We start from the raw sequence: 24,473 nt of genomic DNA, 5'->3' as shown, positions 1-24,473 counted from the left end.
AGGACCTGCCTCTTCCATCTGAGGAGGGAGGGTGCACAAAGTACCCTGGAGACCCGCAGCAAAGCCTGGACTTAATAGGCCGGTCTCTGTTGGCTTCAAACACCAAACAAAACCCAAACACACCACGTTGGTCCAAGAGACAGCCACAGCGTCCCTGCGAGCAAGGCTTACGAGAAAGGGGAAGGGAAGGGAACTAACGCTCAGCCGCCTGCATTTTAGCGGCGCCCGGGCTAGCAAAGGGGCTGGAGTGCCCGGGCCAAAAGCCGCAGCTGGGCCGGCACCCCGCCCTCACGGCACCGCGCCGCTTTCGCTTTCGCCGGCCCGCTGCTTTTCCCAGAAGTCACGTGACGCTCCCGCTCCGGGAACGCCCCCGCGCCGCCCCCGCGCATGCGCACTTGGCCGCGCGGCTCCCCGAGCGCAGCCGGCAGCGCGGCACTGCCGAGCCGGACCCGAGGTGAGGGGAGCGGGCCTGAGGGGCCGGGGGGATGGCGCCGGGAGCGGCACGGCGGGGTGCTGCCGGGCACTGCCTGCAGCTCGGGGGCCGGCGGGGTGAATGCCCGGTGTAACTAAAACTGTCGCTTCCTCAGACTGTCCCTGCCCGCGGAACACCGAGCTTTGTGCTTTAGTGTCTTTGCACCAGGGGCAGCGGGAGATATCTTCTAGCGGTCTTCATTCCTTGCAGGGACACCCCTGCTCTTCTGTCATCTGTTGCATCTGCTCCCAAGTCCGACTCTTGGCTCCTTGTCCACAGCTTTCACTCTCCGTCCATCAGCATCTCCAGACCTGCCCTGCCCGGGAGCGCCGGAGCGCCCGAAGCGGACCCCTGTCCCCGGCACGGCGCTGACGCTGATCCTATGCCTCCAGCATCGCTGGGCAGCCTCTGCTGAACAGGTGCGGTGCTCCCAGCCGAGGGGCTGAGCCGGCCGGCAGCGAGGGGAACGCGGGCAGGGAGCCGGCCGAGGGTAGGGACGGCTGCCGGGTCCTTTACTCCCGAACCCCGCCGCGTGGATCGGCCGCGATCCCCCGGGAATGGCAGAAAATGAGGTAGAGAGGGGCCAGGAAGGAGTCCTGGGGTGCATCAGGTGGCCAGCAGGTTGACAGAGGTGATCAGCCACCTCTACTCGGCCCTAGTGAGGCATATCTGGAGTGCTGTGTCCAGGTCTGGGCTCCTCAGTACAAAAACAAGAGGAGCTACTGGAGAGGGTCCAGCGGAGGCCACAAAGATGATGAGGGATCTCTCTTACAAGGAGAGACTGCGGGAGCTGGGCCTGTTTAGTCTGGAGAAGAGAAGGCTGAGAGGGGATCTCATCATTACATATAAATATCTCAAAGGCAGGTGCCAAGAGGATGGTGCCAGACTCTTCTCAGTGGTGCCCAGCAACAGGATGGGGAGCAATGGCCACAAACTAAAACACAAGTTCAACATGAGAAAGAACTTCTTTACATTGAGGGTAGCAGAGGACTGGCACAGGCTACCCAGGGAGGTCATGGAGTCTCATTTTTTGGGATTGCTAGAGCACATTCAAATGCTGTATTACCTGTAATCTGAAAAGCACACGCATGAAAAGCCTCAAAACCCTCACTTTAAACAACATTTTTAACTACTTTGTTTCTCACACATAGCACATGCCAGGGGCACTGGCATACAAACACTAAAGGATTTGGCAGGAAGGAGCATAGAAAATAGTCCTTCACCCTGATGCTGTCCTGGTCTTTTGGACAGGTCTTTTAGGCAGTCAGTAAAAAAGAGTGGTGTGAGTGGATTTGCATCTCATCACCTGTATTCTCGGCCTGGACTGTTCCTTGGATGTATCTTTACGTGCCATTTCCACTACAAGGTGATAACCTGCAGCCTGTAAGGCTAACTGATCTGCTGCCAGAGACCATAAAGCCACTCTGTCACAAAAGTGTTAGGACTGAGAGAAGCTATTCTGTACAATATTAGTTCATTTAAGCATCCTGTATCTGCTGGAAAGGTTACTTGAATTTAGCTTGAAAAGATGATCATGAGAGCTAAAACACATAGACAAAACATCTTTCCAGTACTTCAACATTTAAAGTGACTTGAGAACTAGTCCATTTTCAGAGCAGGCAAGTGTGGACACAAAGCAACTGAAAATGGGCACTTAGAGGGCTCTTTGATTTTTCATGCACGCTCTGGCGGGGGGTGATGGGGAATACATCCGCACAAACAAAAGGCAATACTCCACGTTCAGGACCTCAATTATGCAGGGTACAGGTATCAAACACACAGGTCCTCATTCCCATATCCCTGCTAAGCAAGAGAGCAGTAACACTAGCAGTACTCTAAGTGCCATGAAAAGGGGTTCAGAGGAAAAGGAGAAAAAAAAGAAAGCACCACACAGCCACTCGCTCACTTTCCCCTCCTCCCTATGTGGTGGGATGGGGAGAGAATCAGAAGGGTAAAAGTGAGGAGCATTGTGGGTTGAGATAAAGACAGTTTAACAGGTGAAGCAAAAGCCACGTGCACAAGCAAAGCAAAAGGCAGGTGTTCAGCCATCCTGGGAAAGCCAGGCTCCATGATGCCTAACAGTGACTTGGGAAGACAAACCCCATCATGCAAAATTTCCCCCTTTCCTCCTCCTCCTTCCCCCAGCTCTGTGTGCTGAGCTTGATGCCACATGGTCTGGAATATCCCTTTGGTCAGTTGGGGTCAGCTGCCCAGTGCCCCTCCCAACTCCCTGTGCACCCTCAGCCCCCTCACTGGTGGGGTGGGGTGAGGAGCAGAAAGGGCCTTGATGCTGTGTAAGCCCTGCTCAGCTGTTACAAAAACATCCTTATATTACCAACACTGTTTCCTGCACAAATCCAAAACACAGCCCCATGCTAGCTACTGTGAACAAAATAAACTTTATCCCAGCCAAAATCAGCACATGTTCCAATTTTGTCAATGTTCATGAAAACTTTAAATTAGTTGTTTTTCACTCGTTCAGTCCAAATACTCCTTAAACATTTACACTGGCTGTTTTTTCACCCCTTCCTCAGGATGACTCAGTGGTATCAGCTGCAGCAACTTGATTCCAAGTTTTTGGAGCAAGTTCACCAGCTATATGATGACAGCTTTCCTATGGAGATCAGGCAGTACCTGGCACAGTGGCTGGAAAACCAGGACTGGTAAGCACATAAGTTTATTAGGCTTTGGGTCGTGTGATAAGCAATGCCCTCAGACATGCAGTTACAGGCAGCAGGAGAATGCTGGGGAAGCAAGCTGCTAGGTGAACCTTTGCTGGTAGGATGCTTCGGTAGCTATGTGGATACTACAGCATGTGTTCCTGCCCCTCTTCAGGGCTTTCTAGAGGGGCCTGATACCTGGAGTAAGTGTCCTTGCTCACATTGCTCTCAGTGGTGGCTGTTTTAAGACCAATTAGTTACTGCCTTTGTAGCTCAGTCTCTCACTCTTCAAAGACTGAACTTCTGCAAAAGTTTCTGTGGAGTGTCTTCTCTTTGGAGAGTGGTACAACATGCACGTGCATCAGGGTCACTTTTAGGTTCCTGACGTGCATGGCATGAGTAAATGAATTTGAAGAGAATGTGGCAAAAAGAATAGAGAGAAAACATTTCTTTATCGAGGAAAGTAAAGTCAAAGTTAAGAGAATGAAATTGGCTTGCATTTGAAGCTAATTCTCACTACTTGCATATTCTACAACTGGAGTTGGGGATTAAAAATCAAGTACACCTGTATGTATTTCTTGGATCTTGTGTTGGAAGTGTATTTAACCCAAGCACGCTTTAAATTATTCTAGGGAACATGCCGCCAGCAATGTCTCATTTGCTACGCTGTTATTCCATGACCTGCTGTCACAGCTTGATGATCAGTTCAGCAGATTCTTGATAGAAAACAATTTTTTGCTGCAGCACAACATAAGGAAAAGCAAACGTAATCTTCAGGTACGCCTGGGTTCTATATATATACATTTGCTTGATTTGCTTCAGTGCAGTTGGATGCCTCCAAGCAACTACCCTGCCATGAGGGGTTTTCGTAGAGGATGTGTGAGAATCCTGATTTAAAAGCCAGAATTCAAGTGTTGCTCCATTTTTGTTTTGATTTGCTATGGTTAGAAAGTTACAGTTTAATTATCAGAACAGCTACAGTTTGAGAACTACAGGAAGAAGAAAACCCCCCAGGGTAGCACCATCCTGAGCAGGGCAGTACTCAGTCTGTAGCACATTTCCAGTTTGTATGCAGGTAAAACGATAACGTTGAATTTGCATCCAGCCTGGACTGTGTGTTAAACCAGCAGCCATACCAAGGTGTGGGAGGATGGCTCATAAGGGATGAGCTCTCTCTAGGACTGTAGGGTATTATCCCACATCTCCCAGTAATGTTTGACCCTTTCCTGTTGTTTTGTGCCAATTCTGTCTCTTTGTATGCCAATGAACTACAATAGAAACTCGTTCTTGGAGCTGGTTGTGGCTGTCACAGCTTGTAATCCTTCAGCAGGCTATGACCAGTGTGTTCCCTGAGGCTCACACACTGGTAATTCCCTATTTTTTGCTAATCTGAAAGTTACTGAAGGACAAGAAATGATGTGTATGAACTTTAACAATAGACTGTGTCTCTAATGCTAGGATAACTTCCAAGAAGACCCGATACACATGGCAATGATCATCTACAACTGTCTGAAAGAAGAGAGAAAAATACTGAACAGTGCCCAGGCGTCGAATGAGGTAACAGTGTTGAAATGTCTGCTGCAGTTGTATCTCCCCTTTCCTGTTATTTGGGATAAGGGAAGTGGATGAAGACTGTCAGGGGAAACAGGCTGTTCCCTCTCTGCACAATAAGAAGTTCCTTAAAAAACAGATGAGTGAGCGCTGATATGTACCAGCTGGACAGCATGGCTTTTTTCTCATGAATGAAGCATTTGCAGAATAAATGGCCAGGAAATAATTTTTATTCCTTGAATGATGTAAAAGCTATGCTGGTTGTTTTAATGCTTCTGTAGTACGATGTAGCCTGATATGCTAATTGGATTTTGTTTTAATAATTAGTGCTTAACTTACGTATCCAGAAAGATTATAGGTTTGTTCTTCTGCATTTTACTCCCCAGTTTACTCTCTGTTAAGCAGCTGAGCATGCTTCTCTGGACTTACTCTGGGAAAATGATGCATCATTCTCCTTCCCAGTTGTCTCCCAAGTATTTCTTTCTAATTTTGGTGGGGTTTTGGGGTGGTTTTTTTAATGAAGCCCTTTTCTTTCCTCTGAATTACAGGTAAAGCCATAGTTTCTCCTTCGTCACCTGTTCTCCAGCTTCTCACCTTTTTTTTTTTCCTTTGAAATAACTGTTTTGCAGTAAAAATTCTGCAGTTGGGAAAGGCATGCAAAAATGTATAGATAGCTGTAATCCATTTATGTAGAAATAAAGTGATGACTGACCAAGCATGTTAATTCCCGGTGCTGAAATACCTCAGTTTATAGCAGGGCTTTGAATGTGCAGTGTGGGAAGAGCACTTGGGCACGGGCTTTCAACAAGGGGCCCTTTGCAACAGTGTCCAAAGCAGCTGCTCTCAGAGTGTGACTCTGACAGAGCCCCTGTAGCTGCAGCACAGCTGTTCAGTGCTGGCACGTGACATAAAGCACTTGCTGCTGCCTTTCCAGTGTGCAATAAATTGGGGTCATCGAAAAGGGAAAGGGAATTACAGAATGGTTTGGATTGAGAGGGACTTTAGAAATCATCTACCTTCCACTAGACTGGGTTGCTTGATGCCCAATCCAGCTTGGCCATCACTTCCACCACTGACTTAAATCCATGATGGGGAACCACCTTTGGCAGTTTACCAAAATAAATACTTTGTTTGTTTCTTTCAAATTTACCTGAACTTGATTTTCTTATACTACAAAATTTTAGTATGGTTTATCAGAGCCATGCTTCCTCAGGTTGTTTGTCAACAAAAGCCACTAATTTACATTAATGAAAAAAGTATGGGTCACTCTGTTTTGACTTGTACTGCTTCTTCCCTCAGATGGAAGTAGGGAATGTACAGAACACTGTGATTGGGATGCTGGACAAACAGAAGGAGCTTGATGCCAAAGTTAAGGCTATAAAAAGCAGTGTTACGGTAAGTATAATATAACTTTTCATAGTAGTGTTTGTTGATTCACAGATGTTGAAAAGCTTTCAGTAGTACATTAGACTTGATAAAGTGACAAATAAAAGTAACGTAGGGGCTTTCAAGTCTATAACCAGGGATTGTCTGAAGACAGAAAGTACCTTGTGCCTAAATTTTAGCAACAAAAGCATTTTACCTGTCTGAAATACTAGCAACTGAGGAAAAAAACCTCTTAAATTGTAACTGACCAATTTGTTGTTGACTAGAAGATTTTTTTTTTTTAGCATACAAATGTTTGTCTTAATAAATACAGTCACAACAGAAAGCTTTTCTCCAAGCAGTACTTAAGAATTTGAAAGTTTAAAATGCTGTGTGCTAAGTTTTTCCACTGTAGCATAGGTTCTTCTAAATTCTGTGAACTTACATGGCTTGACCACAAAGGCACTTCCACACTTTAATAGATTTCAGCTAGCTGAGAAGTAGGAACGATGAATAGGTGATGAAATTTAGGAATATTTCCTGTTAGGGAGTTCCAGGAAAAAGCAGTGTAACAAAACTGGGCTTCATGTCTGTCAAGGGCTAGTACCAGGCAGTTCCTCATCAGATGTAGTCTTGCATTACTTGAAAATATTAAGTAATTGTGGCCACCCTCACTCATGCATTACAGGATGTGGAGCAGGACATCAAGGCATTAGAGGATATGCAAGATGAGTATGACTTCAAATGTAAAACCCTGCAGAATAGAGGTAAGTAATTTTTCAAGGACATCCCCTACTGCATGTAGTTTGTCAGAGTAAACTGCTCTTTATGTCAAGACACTGAGCCTAATGATGCACGGCCAAACTTACTGGTAATGTCCCTCCTTTATTAACTCTGTTTCGCACTGAAACCTAAATTTCTGCATCTGTCTTTAGTTCCAAGTAAGAGAGCCTCCCTGTTAACACAGCATTCCTTTGTCCTTTGCAGCCCTTTGCCAGTAGAAGTAGCAAGCCCTGTAGGCTCTGTGGCCATTCAGCCATACACTTAATTAGGGATGTTTAGGCTTCCCTTTGCCGTCTTGTATTTCACAAATGCCAGACTAGCTTTAGGTTTTGTAGGCTCTTGTGCACCAAGGGAAACACACGGAGTCCACACTGGTTTCATTATACAGATCTGTCTCTGATGTCGAATTCTTTGTTCTAGAAAAGGCTTTAGTTTCCACCACAGCTGGGCAGAGCTGACTGTCCCTCAGAACAGGGACACGTTCAGAAGGTACTTAGGGAAGCACTGAGCTACAATCTTGCTTTTTGTATTTGTCCACTTTCCCCCCAGCATATTCCCCACCCGTCCTTCAGCACTCCTGCAGCCTCCCGTTCACAATTTGGACTTATTTTACAGAACACGAGTCCAGTAATACGTCTCAGGAGGAGTACAAGAAAGAACAGCTGAGTCTCCAGCAGATGTTCTTAAACCTGGACCTCAAGAGAAAGGTAGTGCTCAAGTGTTCTTTCAGAAGTCAGCAGCTCTTCATTTTAAGCACATGTTCATTTTCATTGAATTGACATAAAATAGCAGTAGAAAAGTTTTTTTTAATATGTCAGTTGAACTGGGGTCTTTGCAGAGTTTTGCAAGACAGATGAGCACTAGCTAAAACAGTACTTAGTTCTCCTGTATGATGTATTTTTAATAAACAGGGTAATCTCATGTTCTGTGTAGGAGGTGGTGAATAAGATAGTACAGCTGCTGCACAGCACAGAGCACACACAGACTGCCCTTATTAATGATGAGCTGGTGGAGTGGAAGCACAGGCAACAGACAGCATGCATTGGTGGGCCACCCAATGCCTGCCTCGACCAGCTGCAGAACTGGTAAGTCTTTTGTAAGGCTGCGTTTGAGCCAGGTTATGAAGGAACACCACATCTAGGAAATATACTGATGATTTATATTATCCATTTTCATTCTGTCTTACTATAACTACATTAATTTTATTACCTAACTATATTTCTAGTGAGCATGAAGTGTTCTCCAAGCTCTGCCACATCCTCGGGGACAGTCACCTGGCTGGTGCCTCTGCATTAGAAAAATACAAAAACATGCTAAAAGTAACAAGATCGTGTCAATTTTAGGTTCACCACTGTTGCTGAAAGTCTACAGCAAGTTCGTCAGCAGCTTAAGAAGCTTGAGGAACTGGAACAGAAGTTTACCTACGACCCTGATCCCATCACAAAAAATAAACAATTTCTGCAGGACCTAACGCACACTCTTTTCAAACAACTCATCCAAAGGTAACAGACCAGAAGGATCTTTTGGTGTTACATGAATAAATAGATGAAGAGCACCTTCCCTACTGTTCCCTCAGTATTTCTTGCGTAGTAACTTTTCATTTTCCAAGGTTTTCCTAAGTTTGTCACAAATATTAAACTGAATTACTGTTTTTGAGATTTACTCTATCTAGGATTTCCACAGGTTCAGGCCTGTGGAAAGGGTTTGTGATCAGTCATTATTGAAGTTAGCAGATGCTTTGCTGCAGTACACGTTGATTACAGAGTCAAACTCCCAGTCTGTTAGTCCACTTCTTGCTTCAAGCTTCAACGCTGCAGAGTTCAGGTGAAGAGAGGCAAGAAACAATCTGCATCAAGCTGTGCCCAAGATAGATACACACTAGATTCTCCAATCCTTTGTCACTGGACACATCATCTTTGCCGCCAGCACAGGGAGGCCAGCCCTGCCTCTGTACCACCTCTATGAGGCAAGGTACTGTAGCTTGTAGTTGCCTCACGTAAGATCAGAGTCCTATTCTGTACACACACAGCATATAAAAATTTGGGGTGTATCAGAACCAGTTAGCCCCAGAAGTTTTGTTTCATTGGGTTAGCTGGCCCTCATCAAATCCCCTGCTAGTGTATCCATCCCTTGGGCACCTGTTTTTACACAGCACTGTCACTGTAAGAATTCAGGAAGTCCTGGGAATGGCAAACAAAGCAACACTCTTCACTTGCACTGTGCTAATTACAGCACAGTGTTTCCTTGCTGTTTGATTTTAGGGAAGTCTGATGAAGCAATCTCCCTCCTCAAGCTGTCAATGTATTGCAGAAAAGCCAGCACTTTAAAAATCACTATTTCTAGCCCCATTGAAACAATTGAAAGGAACTGATGCACACACCTCTGTGTAGATAGAAACTGAGTGAATAAAGTGTGTAGTATTACTGGTAAATCAGCATTCTTTTAAAGTTCACTTTTTATGTGGTTTCTTATTTAAGGACAGCACAGATAAACCACAGTGCCTTTAATCTGTTCTTCCCATAGCTCCTTTGTGGTGGAGAGGCAGCCTTGCATGCCAACACATCCTCAGAGGCCACTAGTCCTGAAGACAGGAGTACAGTTTACTGTGAAGCTGAGGTATGTTTTCCCCTTTCCCTATTCCTGTTTTGTGGTAAGGCTTTCCTGTCACTGGCTTTCCACAGCCAGGGGGATTGCACGGCCTGTCCTGTAGCCCAGGGACTGAGGCCAGGAGGAGGGAAGTGCCATGGGCAGGGGCTTTCTTCTGGCAGAGTTTAACTCACATTCAGCTTTTACCCTTTACCAGAAGTGGGGTGTACTGAGTGTGTAACAAACACAACCAAACAGCAAGAAAACAAGTGCAGAGCACTTTGTCATGCCAAAGAGTAACTCATTTGCCCATTTAGTTTCATCTCTAAATGCTGTCTGGTACGGAGCAAGCTTGGAGCCTGCACGTGGCCCCAAGCATGCTCCTTAAATATCTGTGGTAAGCAACACAATAGAAGAGAACCCATCTTTTTCAATTGCTGACATAAAAAAAATACTTCTCTTTCCAGATTGCTGGTGAAACTGCAGGAACTGAACTACAACTTGAAAGTGAAAGTTTTATTTGATAAGTATGTTGCACTTATTTCATCCATCTTATGTAAAGGTAAACAGTCCCCACGTTCAGAAACCAAAGAGCAGTCACATTGTAAGTGTTGACTAGGCCAGCAGCAGGCTGGTTCTCTGTGACAGCAAGTACATCCTTCCCTTTTTCTTATCCATTCCCTTGTTCTAAATCTCTGACACCAGAGACATGTCACAAAGGGCAGATGGCTTCAGCTTCTCACCGTCATCTCCTCTGAGGAGAGCTCACTACTGCTAAATCAGGCACAGGGCAGCACGTGGGGAACAGCCACAGCTCTGCTGGGTTGTTTCACCTGGATTAGCACAAGGTGACAAGTGTCGAATTGAACTCCACCCTTTCCAGTCACATAATTCAGTCATGTCTCTAGAATACCTTACTTTTTGGGTAGTGTCTAGTAAGAAATACGGTTATCCTAAAGCAGCCTTTGAGTTAGGGGTATAATCTGCCTACCTGTAACATAGGACATGTTCTCAATCAGAGGAAAAATCACAGCAGTTGAAACAGTTTAATACCAACCTTCTGTATTTTGTAAGCAGTTCCATACTTCAAGGGCATGGAAAGAAATATGACAGGCTATCCAAAATAATGACGGGGACTGTGCTTTCAAGAAAGCAAGTGGGTTTTTGTCTTCTCAGCCAAGTAATTTTGTTCACTTGAAATGGCTTTAGGGTCCAGAAACTTGCATAGAATAGGGAAAAAGTAAAAAAAAAGTTCTTATGTGGTTGTGGGAGGTGAGGCTTTGAGAAGTGCGCTAGACAGAATGCAACTCAGTAGAATCCCAAGTGCTGGGAAAACCAATTCAAGTGATGCAGCAATTTATTCAACAAGTTTTAAAGCAGATTTAGAGTAGCAGAACTATATTCTTTTTTCCTCAGCACAAGAGAAAAAAATAGATAGAGTAAAAGAAAGTACTTGCTTTGATTATAAAGCCCCCATAGCAATATTAAGCCTCAGTAAAACACAGGCTGTGTAGCACAGTATTTATTTTGACTGCTTGAACCAATTGCCTCATCTTTTGCACAAGAATTTCACAAAAGCATTTTACCAGTTCTCAGTCAGCTCTGTCAGCTACTAAAAAATGCACATTTTCTCTGTCTCTGGCAGAATCTTTAAAAGATTCTTATTTTGTCTTTTTTTTTTTTCTTGACAGAGATGTAACTGAGAAGAACTCAGTCAAAGGGTAGGTGGCATCAGAGTTTTGTATATTTATTAGGTTCTTTCAACAAAGTTGAGATTTAATTACATTTTCTCTCTCTCTTTGTGTAGGTTCAGGAAATTTAATATTTTGGGAACAAACACAAAAGTAATGAACATGGAAGAATCTACCAATGGAAGTCTAGCAGCAGAATTCAGGCACTTGGTAGGGGGTTGGTTTTTTCTTTCTTTTACTGATACAGCCACTTAATTTTGTTGGTAGAGTGTGGTAGGAAGGAAACAAATGGCTTTTGTTATTGAAGTCATTATTTACTTTTGTGTAAAGAGGAACTGTGATTATCTCCTTTTTCTTTGTGCTTTCCTTTTTGAAATATTTGGCCTGTTTCAATCAAAATATGATTGCTTGTCACTGAAATAGGGACAGGAATGCAAGCAAGACTATTTTCTGCTATACAGATTATGCTGCAATGGGTTCTTTGTAGGAGGAAGTTAAAAAAGCCTAGAAAGGCTGGTTTGGGCCTTTCAGAGGAAGGCCCACAGGTAGGGAAGCTTGGAATAGTTCAAAGAGCTCTGAGTCTGGAAGATGAAAATTGTCAAGGAGTGGGCAGCTGCAAGGAAGTCAGTGCCTTCAGCAGACTGTACCACACTTCTGATCTGCACATTGTGAGGGAACAGATTGGTTCCTTCCTACCACAGGAAAGGAAAAATGCAAGTCCAGGACCAGGGAACATGGAACTCTCTCTTCATTGACCACAACTGAGACTGCTTAGAGTTTACCATCCTATTCAGAGGGGTTCTTTGATAAACCAATATTCCATCTGATTCTGATTTCATACTGCTTCTGTTCTTAAAAGGCCTCTTACATAAAGGCATTGCATCATAACTGTGCAATATCTTTTTTCACAGATGAACAGTTTATAAAGGCGTAGTAGTTACCTACAGTTTAATCCTTTGGCTCCCACAGCTTAGAGCCAAATAGAATCAGGCACTAGTGCAGCAAGTTTGCATACAGTTGAGCAAGTGGAGCATGCAAACCTCCTCTACCACTTCCATTTGTGGCTGACATAAACGAGTGACAGAGGTTTTTGTTCGTTTGCAGCAACTGAAAGAACAGAAAAATGCAGGGAGCAGAACAAATGAGGTAAGCAGCACTAACCTTTTCTTTGTCAAGTTTTAGCATAATACTAACAAGGCATTCATTTAAGACAGTGCTCTCTGATCAGACCCATGAAGACACACATGGGATGAGAGATCATAGGAGAGGAGTTCAGTGTTTCTACAAAGGGATCCATGTAGGAACAGTCTGCAAGGAGAACTACAGCCAGAATGGCAGTGAGGGACTCTCCCACACTGGCATCTACCTTTAACAGGACTTCCTGGCAAGCACTGATTTTTATGTGGCTTATAGGTGGTAGTAGCCACAAAAAAACCAAAAAACACATGCCTGGAGAGGCAGTTCTAGGAAGTCAGCACTGTCACTTGACTTTGATCTGTAAGCTCTTACTGAGGTCTAGAGCACGACTGTGGGCAAAAAAGGGTTTTCCCCATAATAAAGCCCCACTACTTCACCCTAGGAGTTTTCAGTCCCTGAAAAGTTTTCCTTTATTTTTTTTGAAGGGTCCTCTCATTGTAACAGAAGAGCTTCACTCTCTGAGTTTTGAGACGCAGCTGTGCCAGCCTGGTTTGGTAATAGACCTAGAGGTATGTCTTAGATGAAACAGACGGACCTCAATTCCTGTGTGTCACTCATGCTGACAATCTTAACTTTTTTTTCCTCTCTTTTGTTTTCTTTTTTTCTTTTTTTTAAGTACTGGGATATCAAGCACTTTCAGTTATTTCAAAGTATGGGAATGACACTTCACAACTGTGTATAGAGACAGAGAGAGAATGCTGTCAGATCTCTGGGTAAATAAGAATAGATGCGCTTTGCAAAAGTGTCTGATACCTAGAGGGCTTAAACCACAGGGTTGGTTATCAGTTTACATTTATTTCAGAAGCAGTGTGCTATGAACTCTACTGTCACTATTAGTGCTGTCATAACTGACATTAAAGTCTTTATTAGATAAAAATTACCCAAGTTCTTTCTAGTATTTCATCATACTGATATTTTCTCCCCTACATACCAACCTCTATTGAAAAAGTCAAGACTGTGCAAGCAGGGAATTAGAATGGAAATGGGTTTGTGAATAATCTCAAGGAGGATTGTGGCAGCAGTGCAGGGTAACCTGATATGTTTCCTTTTGTGCCCCTTTCAGACCACATCCCTTCCCATTGTTGTGATCTCAAATGTGAGCCAGCTTCCCAGTGGATGGGCTTCTATCTTGTGGTTCAACATGCTGTCTACTGATCCCAAGGTATTTGCAGGAAAACAATATTTTATCAGGTACTATATGTAATTTTCAAGCATTGTATGCAAGTGGCTGCTGCATTTTAGCTCTGCAGATGACTCTTAATGAGTTTCAGGGGTAGAGAGGGGCAGCAACTTCCCTGACCTAAACAGAGCAATGTTTGAAACCCAGATTAGGGGAGGATGTATTCAGGATATACACTATGACAAATGAACAATCAAGAACTCAATTATGGTGCATTGAGTAATCCAGCAATTCTGCCCACTGGGAGAAGACATACCCAGAGCCCCAGAGATTGCTTTTCCTGGTAAAGAGTGCCTGGAAGAATAGCTGCCTGCTTCTGCAGAGCTTCTTCTCAAGCTGACATCCATTCTTAATTCTGGAGTTTGTTTTGGCAACAATACACTTTTATAAGTTCAAGTGGCATTCCAAAATGAATGTTTACGTGTATTATGTAGCTTGTATTTTTCTGTTTCATTCTAGAACTTGTCCTTCTTTCTGAATCCGCCTTGTGCAAAGTGGTCTAAGCTTTCTGAAGTTCTGAGTTGGCAGTTTTCTTCTGTAACAAAGAGAGGACTCAATGCAGATCAGCTGAGCATGCTGGGAGAGAAGCTTCTTGGTATGGTCTGCTTTCATCACAGATGGCCTGTTTCAGTTGAAGCTAATTCTGCATCTTTTCCTGCAACCTATTTTAAGTTTTCATTTCCTCTCACACCTTTTCACCTTCTACAATACAACTTTGTAGCAATTAAGTATTTTCCGCTTTTCAGTATGGCAGAGTTTGTAAATGAGATCATGTCATTAAAAAAATCTGCCATTCTAACTTGGGAGTTCTATGCATTAGAGCAACACCAGTTGGGCCTAATTCTGCCTTTTGAAGTAACACTCGTGTTTAGTCAGTCTTTGAAGTGGATGTTTCTTGGCATCTTTTGGGTTTTGTTTTTAAATCCACCTCCATTTATTTTAACTCCGTGCATGCCCTGAGCTGCAGTGGGGATTCACTTTGCATAAACACAGTTGTAATATCAACATGCAAACACTATGGAACTGCTAAAGGATATCAAATAGAATTATCTCCCACATGAGTGTCCTTAGTAAAAGCCTCATCAGCCATGGGGTTTGGAAACAAACTCCTTGCAGTTTGCCTGAATAGGCAGGGCACTTGCCACTGCTACTGATTTTGCACAGTAGACTCTAGATGAAAAATACTGTTGATTCAGTATATTTCACCGACCTTAAGTTTCAGGAAAAAGTTATATTTAAAAGGTATTTGAGTTTAGTGTGTCTAGGTGGCAAGTACAGCATTCCACTCTCTAATTCCCCCAAGACATAAGATCTGACAAAAAGCTGCTAATTTTTAATAGATTACTTTTCAAAATTCTACAAGGAGAATGATTTTTTTGTTGTTGTTTGTTTAATTAACCAACACAAGGAGACCAGTGATATATTTCTATGGCAAATGTGCATGTCAGAACTACAGGAATTTTGTCGAGCTCTGGTAATGGTAGGCTTGCTCCTTACATCTTACCTCTGTAGATAAAAATATCACACAGCTGAAAAAATCCTGGTTGCTGAACACTGTAGATTCAGGATTCCTCAATGCAAGGAGGAGACAGAACTAGCAGAGTGCCAGGCTACAACCTGGTTGTAGCTGGTTTTGCAATGTGAAAATTGACAGAATCTTGATCTCTTAACACCAAGCAGTATCAGTAACAAGCTCCCTAACCCAGTTCATTTTCAGAAAAATGACGGAGAAAAGCATATTTATTGGAAGCCATAGCATGATCATTAATGGAAAGAATTTGGCTCTGACTACAGTCAGGGTCTGCAAAGCTCCAGCTACTGTAGTCACAGCACAGGACTTTTCTTTGTGGTTTGGATATGGTTATGAAACACTGTGGACATAAAAACAAGGCTGGGGGAAACAGTTGCAACAGGAGTAAGATGAGTCTGTGTTTGGGGTAGACCTGGGAGTCAAGAGTTTCTGGGGCAAAAGCCTGCAGGTCACCAGAATCAAGGTAGTAAAGTGCTTAATCTTAGAGAGATACTGCAGGGTCTGCTGAGCCCCTGCAGAGGAGCTTGTGGGCTGCAGTCTTCTTGTGCAGGCAAGAACTATGCAAGGATTCAGCCTCCTTCCTGGAAGCATTTTGAAGCTGGCAAGTGTTTGGTGCAGCGCAGCACAGGAAGTGTCAGGATGGATTGGCTCCCATTACGCAAGGGCTGCTCACACAGATCTGGTTATCGTAAAACCTCCCAGAGGGAACTTTGCACCCTCCCCTGCACTAGCTGTGAAAGCACAGCAGCCTGCCCTTCCTTTTCTTTCGTAGTTCAACAGTTGAATTCCAAATAATAACTCAGAACTTGGTTTTCTAAGTACTTCTAGCCTTACTAAGTAACTTATGGAACATGACTGAAGTAAAATGTATTGTGTTCAGGGCCAACAAACGGAGGATCTCAGGATGGCCTTATTCCTTGGACAAGATTCTGCAAGGTATGAGCTCAGTTTTAAAAGCTGAGATGGAAGAGGGGGTCTCATCTTACTTTACTGTGGATTTTGTTTGGGCTTTTTTTGTTTGTTTTTCCCCCCAGGGTGCCTTCTTTCTCTGTAGGATCCTCTCATTATTCTAGACCTTACATAGTTATGGGAGGCTTTGGTGGCAAGGTTAAAGTAGCGGCAGAAGGAGGCAAAAGAGCTTGCAATGGCAAGGAGTAGATGATTTTGAGACTGCTTTTGATCCATGTAAACTCCATAGGAAAAAAAAATGTATCTTTCAAACACAGCACCTTCATTATTATTAATGCAGCTGCTATTAATAGAATAGTTCTCCATTTTGACTATTACAGAAAACGTAAACAAAACAATCAGCAAGATGAACAATTCTTCTGTATCTTAGTGAAGGACATTTCCCAGGCCAGGAGCAAATGGATTAGGGTGAGGATTAACACGGGGTGGCCGAGAGGGTCAGTATGATGACAGAGAGCCACACCATGCAATTTCACAGCCCTGGCTGCAGCAAGACAGGAGGGCTCTTCATATTTTCTTTAGCTTTAGACCCTAAACTGATACAGATAAGTAGGCGATCACAGCAACCAGGAGCAGACTCCAGGGGAAGAGCAAGGCTCTGGTGACCTACAAGCACTGAAATTCATTAATGTGGATGTCTCATGAGAAATTGAGATCCAAGTCTCAACAGAAAGTGTCTCTAAATCTTCTGCTAGCCAGCCCAGTTAAAAACCCCAAGGGAATGGGTTTGCATGTCCAACAACTCAGTAAGGGTAGCACCCAGGCAGGGAACAAGAGCCTTTTTTCTGCTCTTAGACCAGTGTTACTGCATGTGAGAGGTGATGGATCACATATTTGTGGGTACTGGAGGCTCAGACAGGCATTTTTCTCATTCTCCTCTTGCCTTAAGATTCAGTACATGCTTCATTACCAATAGTTCCTGTCCTGGAGAGACAGAAAAAGAGTCATAAGAGAATATAGGGAGGGTGGGAGAAAAGAAAAAGGGAGAAAAGAAAAGAAAAACACAAGAACAAGTAGACAGTGGCAGGATTGAAACCTTGCTTTCCTCTCTGCTTAATGAAACTCATGTCTCATTATCCCTGTTTTCCCTACTCCCATCCCTGCCTTTCCATATTCTGAATTTCAGGAAAACATAAATGATAAAAATTTCCCCTTTTGGCTGTGGATAGAGGGAATCCTGGAGCTTATTAAGAAACATCTCCTGTGTCTCTGGAATGATGGGTAAGACCTGAGTGAAGTTAAAGATGTGGTCATTGCCTCAGACCTCACTTTCAGGCCAGCAGTTGCACCCTCAGCTGCTGGGTGGTTGGTTGTGCAGAGAGTGGAACTTGAAACCAGAAGAATCTGAAGCAAGTGGATTGTAGTATTGAGGAAACCTCTGGTGAGGCAACTGCTAGAAGCAGGAACGTCAGGTGACTGAGTTGTCCCGTTTAAGTCACAGAGCAGGGCTTTGAATGTTAGATTATATTTTGTTTTGCCTCTGCTCCCACTGTAAGTCAGTTCTTTCCACATCCTAGAACACAGCCAAGAAAAACTGAAACACAAGGACGTACAAGTCATAGTGATATGATTTTAAAAAAACCAAACTGCCTGCCCAAAGAGAGTTAGTGTGAGCTGCCTGGAGGTGGCAGCAGCCAGACTTGGAATGCCTGTGCCTGCACAGGCCCAGAACCCAGCAGTCTTCACTTATTTTAAGACTATTACTAAGTAGAGGGACTCTGCCAGATGGGAACACAGTTCCATTTGCCCTTTAATACTGGTTTAGTAAACTTTTCATTCTGGGATTTCCGATTTCAGAAGTAATTCTGCCCAAACTAGGCTTATCCAAAGTCACAATCCTGCCTTTTAGCTTCAGCCACATTATGAAACCTCATCAAACAGCACACTGACGGTGGAGTATCCCACAGTTCTGCAGGATCTACAGCAGCAGGATTGCTTTGTCTTGCTACATTCAGCAGTGGGCTTCACATTTTTACCCCCCCAGGTCCAGGAGAGTTCTTCAAAGCCTTGTTTCACTGCCCCAAACCTCCCCATTTCTTTGATGAGGGGGCTGCAGTGCAGTGGGAATATTTGCCACCATTACTGAAGCAGAGTGTCAGTTCTGGGATTGGGATTACATGTGGATTTGGTACAGGCTTGAATAGCAGAGACTCCCCTTGTATACAAAAGGGTAGTACAGCCTCAAGAACACTTGCCTTTCTTCATACTTGAGAGATAGGAAGGCAAAAGACTTCCTTATACACAGGATATTGACTGCTGAATGCATTTGTTACCTAAAGCATGGTATTTAAACCAAAACACAAAACTCACCAATCAAACCCCCAAACCCCGTAAAACAGGGCAGTTTACAGCATCTGAAATTCTAAGCAAAATTATGATTATTTAGTATTTTTTTGTGCAAAACCCTCTTTCCCTAACTTAATGCACACAAGGACAGTCATAGTACTCAAAAGTTCATTATTGATGGAGTATTTTGAGGAATAAGAAGCAGAGAAGTTCTGACCTTTGAAAAAACAAACAAAAAAAACCCTATCAAAAGCAAAATATCAACCAACAAAGCAACCAAAACCAAACAGGTGGGGCTTGGCCAGGGTTATACCCTAGTACTGACTTGAACAGCTCCCTCCCCAGTACCTGTCCAAATCAATCAATCTCTTATAATTACCACACCAGCCTCCTTGTCCATGTAATAGCATCTGTTGAGCATAGTGAATCAGTCACACAAGCTTAACAGCTCCTCTAGAAAACATGCACAGGGACCAAAGCAAACCCCACACCTCTAAGAGTGTAATCTGGCAGCTAGCAAAGTTTGTTTCATCAGCCAAAAAGGAGAAACAACTGTTCCTTAGCATTCTTTTGAAGCTAAAGCTAACTGCTAGCTGGGATCTGACCTTGTTACACACATGCAACTTCAGTTCTGCTTGCACAGCCCAGCTTTGACAGCAAAATGGACAATCTCTTTTGTTCCAAGTTCAGAAAGATATTTGTATAAGCCCCCAGGCGAAAGTGAGAGTGCTGAGGGAAGCTGTGGTGATTCATGGCAGCCAAGGGGCATGAATCACCACCTGACTGCAGCCAGTCAGTCAGTCCTGCTGCCAGCTGTTCACGGGACAAAGCCTTCATGAAGCTTTCAGCAGTACTCATCTTTTTTAAGTGAGGAAAGCTTTTTAGTTTTCCTAGCTAGCCCAGCACAGCTTAGGTTTTATGTTGAGGAGTAACTCAGCTCTTTCTTTTCAACATTACAGCTGCATCATGGGTTTCATCAGCAAAGAGAGAGAACGTGCTCTACTGAAGGACCAGAGCCCAGGAACATTTTTACTGAGATTCAGTGAAAGCAGCAGGGAGGGAGCAATCACCTTTACTTGGGTAGAGGGATCTCAGAATGGTAAGTCAGCAGCCGAGAACCTTTGTTCATGTACTTGCATCAGAACAAGAAGTCTTTATGCCCTTCTCCTCCACCCTGAGGACCAGCACAACACCCCTGCAGCAGCAGGGCACAAGCAATAGCAGGGACACACCATACTTGGGGTAACTCAAACCACACAATGAATTGATCAAGGTTTCAGCTAGCACTTCCCAGGTTCTGCTTCTGTGCTGGAAGTTGGGTAGGAAAAACTGCCTGGACTGTCTTCCATGCCTCCTTCAGCTCTCTCCCAGCCTTTAGTACACACACACCTGCATCTCTTTCCAAACCCAAATGGAGCTTTTGTTCTTGCCTTCCCACATTCTGCCTAGGTAAATTACATACTTCATTTTCTAAGCAGTTCTCCTTCCTCCCGTTGTTCAAAAGGATCAATGAAGAGCTTGCTTCTTTGAAAGAGTGAGCTGGACTCGTTTCTCATCTTGAGGAAGCTTGGAGCCATCACAGCTGCAGAAAGTTATAACCTCCCTTGTACCCAGTCAGGGCTCTCCCCTTACCACACTAATTACACAGCCCCCCCTGCCAGCATGGGACAGCTGTTGACACTTTGATGAGCCCAAATCAGGGCAGCAGGTGGAAGAGAAACTGCTGAATGTACTTGTCTGGCTTCTTCCCTTTGCTACCTGAGACATCCAAAAGTTAAGCAAAAGGTTGATAGTATTTGGAGCATTCAGGAAGGCTTATCTGTGTCTCTTGATGATTCATAAAAGCCTCAAGTGGTGTATTTGGATCAAACTTCCTAATAGGCAGCAGAGTCTGAATTACATCATTTGGAAGAAGGTTAAAAAGGTAGCACAACCTGAATTAGTTAATGAAATACTGCAGTTAATGAAATACTGCAGTTAATTTCCATGGACAAGCCACACCAGTCATTCTGAATACAAAGCACGCCAAGAACCATCACTGTGCCTCCCTACCCCACAGAACAATTATGCTCCCTTTGACAGGCATGAAATATTTACTGCAGCAATGTAGGTGTCATTCAGGCAAGCCTTTTGCTCATGTGGACTCTGAATTTGGGGAAGTGGCTGCAGCTTTTCTGGACTCTTTCAGAAAAAACCTTGAAACCACCTTTAAGAGTTGCTGCTTCTCTCCTCTGCAGAGCTCCAGTTCCACTCAGTAGAACCCTACACCAAGAAGGAGCTCTCTGCTGTGACTTTCCCTGATATCATCCGCAATTACAAAGTGATGGCAGCTGAAAACATTCCTGAGAACCCGCTGCGATTCCTGTACCCGAACATACCCAAAGACAACGCCTTTGGCAAATACTACTCCAGGCCTAAGGAGGGTGAGTGCTGTGAGGGGCTTGTGTCTTTTAGCTTGTCTGGTTGTTCCTGAACTACTGGGGCACTGTACCATTTCTGTGGCGTGCAAAGAAGGGGAGCAGTTGGCCTCAATGTCTTGGCAGCCTGTCCCATGTTTAGAGGTTAACAAAGAGGCACAACATGAGATCTAATCAGATCAAAAAACTGAAACCCGTAATTGTCACTGGCCCTCCAACCCAGCTGTCATGTGAGCCCGTGAGCTGTTTCAGAAATGTAGGTTCCCACTAGCAGCCCCGACCGTGCCTGGTTAGGGGAGGGGTTTCTTTGCCATCTTTTATAGGAGGAAAGGGAAAACTGACTAAAAATGGAATAAATTAACCATAGTGCTGTAAACTGCACGACAGAGAGACTTGCACATTATCTGGGTCATAGGCTATATTTTTGGTATAATAAAGATGAAAATGTGACATAAAATTGCTGAAAAAAAACTCCACAAGCTTTTTTTTCTCCTTGAAGCACCAGAGCCAATGGATTTGGATGGTCCCAAGGGAAACGGCTACATCAAGACTGAGTTAATCTCTGTATCTGAAGTGTAAGTTCCCACAAAAATGCTGGATTTTTAAGAACTGATCGTAAGTTTTTAGCTGTAGTTCGTGCTTCTTCACAGTATTTAACCTGTAGGTGCCCCTGTCAAGTCTTTCCTCTTTGAGAATCTGATCACAACACATTAATGCAGTGCTGTGTTCAAAACACCATTTTTAGGTATAAACCCTATAAACTTGCAGGTAGTTGTACTGGCAAGTAATTTCCTGAAAAGCACGTTCTCAAAGACTTGTTGGACTTCTTTGGTTAGGATGTGCACCCCTGAATAGCCTGAGTTTTCATTTAGAGCCAGGCTGTTCTTCACAAGAGGCCTCCTTAGTGGCCCTTTGGGCCTTGGAGCCAGACAGGGTAGCCCAGTTGTGCCTCATTCCTTCAGTGACGCTGAACCCCTGCTCTTCTCCCTCAGCCACCCTTCCAGGCTCCAGTCTCCAGAAAACCTGCTCCCTATGTCTCCCGAGGAGTTTGATGAGGTGTCTCGGATGGTGGACCCAGCAGACATTGATACTGTGGTACGTATCATGAAACAGCCTGGAGCAGGGGGTTGAGCCAGAACTTGCTTTTCCCCTTTTTTCCCCCCCTTCAGACATACCTCAGACACCTAAGCAAGCACTTGAGAACACGTCTCCTCACATGGATAGGAAAAGCTGGGGATCCAGAGTTAGACTGGGATTGCCAGCAGCTGTTTTTTCCACTTGTCTGCAGGGAGGGGGGTGAAGAACAGGAGAGCAAAGCTTCTTGTGTGTGCCTTGCAGGTGGAGGGAAGATGGGAAGGGAGGAAGGAGGATCACAGTAGTGCTTCCTGTGGGGTCTGTGTGGGGAGGGCCCGGAGCAGGAGTGCAATTTGGAAGTGCTGCCCTGCCAGTGCTGGTGAGGTACTGCCTGTGAACAGAGCAGTGCCATCCTTGCAGGGTGTGCTTCAGAAAAAGAAACAAGTTAAAGTCATCCCTCCCACTGCCCACCCTGAGTAGTTGAATCCTAAGATGGGAATCAGGTGTGATTGGGGCAGAACGTGGTCACGCTCTGTGGAGAGCAAAGACTTGGGAACTAGGGCTCGGCCTGTGTCATGGAGGTTTCCTTTTCTCCTTGCAGATGTGTACACACATTCAGCTCTGAGCTTTGGCTGAGTTTTCCCTGCGTCATTAGCACGGCCGATTCGCTTCACACATCCTGTGCTGTAGTCAATGCCTTGGGGACACACTTCACTTCCTTGGTTTCTCAACCTGAAGGTGCAGTAGCAATTTTAGCTAATGGGAGTATCAACAGCAGCAGCCTGAGTAGCCTCCTTACGTGCATATCTTTGTTTAATTAGCAAGATACCGTGCCAGAGTGGAGGAAGAGCAGGATGGGAATGTGAGCTCCTCAATGACAGTGATAGGAGAAACGTGCATTCATTGTTTAAAGGAATTAGTTAAACATTTAAAACAGTTGACTGTACACAGGAGGCTTCAAAGAAAAGCTGGTTCTTTTGCAGAGGTTCTGTTCAGAAAGCTTACACCTTCAATTTTTGTCTGCAAAACACTCTACAGCTACATGCCCCACCAAATCCCTGTGCTGCTGAAGTTTGTTGTGCTTTTAGTTTTTCTGGGCATGGCACTTTGAGAGAGCAAAAGCGCAAAATGTTACCTGCATTTCACTTCTGCAGTTTTCCTAAGGCTTAATCTTGTGTAGGATGTTTCACACAATCTCTCTCATAAAAAGCATTTCTTAGGACACCACCTTCAAGCTGCATTGGCATATGCTGAGCTTGCAACCCAAGGTGTATAATCAAGACTAAAGCCTCTGCAGACTGGAGTCATAAGACAAAATGAGAACCTACTCTTAAAGAGTGCAAAAGGAATTGAAGTATGTTTTTGTTAACTGTGCTTAGTCTGCCGAGGCTGGGATCTGGTCACTCCTAACTTTTGCCATAATACAGACCCCATTTAGGTTGTAACAGGGGGAATGGAACTCAGTTTTCTCGTGCATTATGAACCAGGGCATTTATTTAACTGTTAATTTGAATAGCTAAAAGCTTCTACAGGCTTTGCTAATGAAGTGGGTTGTAATTAGGGGTAAGGCACAGGAGGGTGAAGAAGTTACAGTTTATCCAGAGCAGTGGTTGCAGGATATGCAGTGTGCAGTACTTAAAGGATGAAGCTGTGCTTCCACTAGAGGAGGAACAGGTTTGTTTCTCAGCAGGTTGGAAGGTAATTAACAACTCAAGAGGCGAGGCTGTTCTAGGCAGCTGGTCTCTCCCTTTAAGGGTACCTATTAGTGCAGGCTGCTAATTGGCATGGAGCTGAGCAGAGGGGCTGCAGAGCACTCGTGCTGCACCCCACCTGTCCAGGGACAGGAACAGGGCACCCACTGTGGGGGCCCTCCCTGCCTGAGCAGGGGCTTGGACAAGGTGACCTCCCAAAGCCTCTCCAGACCCATCAGCTGCTGTTTGGGGAGCAGAGGACTGGTTCAGTTTGGTGTGTTGTGCCCAAGACATCTGATGTGCCCCCTGCAAAAGCTTCAAAGAAAAATTAAAGGACCTAGAGCAGGTAACACATGTATTTTATTTAAATGAAAGCATTGCCAACACAAGAATTTAAATAAAAGCCAAACTGACTTATTTTTGGTGCCCTGGGTTACCGAGATTAACAGTGCTACAGGAAATAGCAAGTGGTGACTTAATGCCTTTATCTTGCTGTAACTAGCTGAATGTGCATCTGTTGCTAATACAAAAACCAAGTTACTTGTTTTTTGAGCTATGCTTTGTATTCATGTTCTACATGTTATTACTTTTATACTTCAGTTTTGTGAGAGTTAAAGCAGTGGCCTTATTCACAGGTTGGTCCTTCCAGAGGCGGTAGTTCTGGAGGCAGTGATTTTTCCTCCATAGAATATTCTTATATATGTTTTAAATAAATGGAACTGCTAGTTGCCACTTTTGTTCTCTCTCTTGTGTTGTCGTCATTTCTATTTTAAAGTGGACGTGTCTGTCAGTATTTTACTACTCTGTATCTCATTTTGAACTCGTTTGTGCAACTAAGGAGATACAGCTCTGAAGCCCAAGGCAGTATTGCAGCTTTTAATTCTCTGCATTGTTGCAGGTCTGCCTGCACTAGAGTTCTTAGAAGGTGACTGTTAACTTTGTTTTATTACTGCTTCTGTCACTTCATTAATTTGTTTCTGTCCCCACACAAACTTCAATAAACTGAATTTGAATTTCTAA

At 44.1% G+C, this 24,473-nt stretch overlaps 1 protein-coding gene across 2 annotated transcripts; it reads left to right on the top strand.

Annotated features, from left to right (window-relative positions):
* The first annotated feature begins 352 nt into the window (after positions 1 to 352).
* On the top strand, positions 353 to 24,473 carry STAT1 (signal transducer and activator of transcription 1). 2 transcript variants are annotated; one of them, XM_032114267.1, is made up of 25 exons: positions 353 to 454; positions 752 to 891; positions 3,007 to 3,135; positions 3,765 to 3,909; positions 4,591 to 4,689; positions 5,983 to 6,078; positions 6,737 to 6,815; positions 7,447 to 7,538; positions 7,765 to 7,916; positions 8,175 to 8,333; positions 9,355 to 9,447; positions 9,885 to 9,944; positions 11,109 to 11,138; positions 11,225 to 11,318; positions 12,213 to 12,254; positions 12,731 to 12,814; positions 13,369 to 13,467; positions 13,945 to 14,080; positions 15,897 to 15,952; positions 17,112 to 17,206; positions 19,231 to 19,370; positions 20,509 to 20,694; positions 21,188 to 21,263; positions 21,681 to 21,783; positions 22,364 to 24,473. In XM_032114267.1, the coding sequence occupies exons 3-25, from the start codon at positions 3,008 to 3,010 to the stop codon at positions 22,385 to 22,387; spliced, it is 2,268 nt and encodes a 755-aa protein (XP_031970158.1). In that variant the 5' UTR covers positions 353 to 454; positions 752 to 891; position 3,007; the 3' UTR covers positions 22,388 to 24,473. The 2 variants fall into 2 exon arrangements, with proteins under 2 accessions (XP_031970158.1, XP_031970159.1); XM_032114268.1 differs by having other exon boundaries at positions 398 to 454; positions 683 to 891.

Source organism: Corvus moneduloides, chromosome 7 (assembly GCF_009650955.1).
Source record: "Corvus moneduloides isolate bCorMon1 chromosome 7, bCorMon1.pri, whole genome shotgun sequence".
NCBI lineage: Eukaryota > Metazoa > Chordata > Aves > Passeriformes > Corvidae > Corvus > Corvus moneduloides.
The sequence above is the reverse complement of the archived record's forward strand: the minus strand, read 5'-3'. Positions and strand labels throughout refer to the sequence as shown.

What these genes read in the sequence shown, in the direction of transcription:
- STAT1 (XM_032114267.1), top strand. Translation starts at nt 3,008, where the DNA reads ATGACTCAGTGGTATCAGCTGCAGCAACTTGATTCCAAGTTTTTGGAG. An exon ending in CAGTTTACTGTGAAGCTGAG is followed by an intron (nt 9,448 to 9,884) that starts GTATGTTTTCCC and finishes TTCTCTTTCCAG; the next exon opens with ATTGCTGGTGAAACTGCAGG. An exon ending in CAGCAGACATTGATACTGTG is followed by an intron (nt 21,784 to 22,363) that starts GTACGTATCATG and finishes TTCTCCTTGCAG; the next exon opens with ATGTGTACACACATTCAGCT.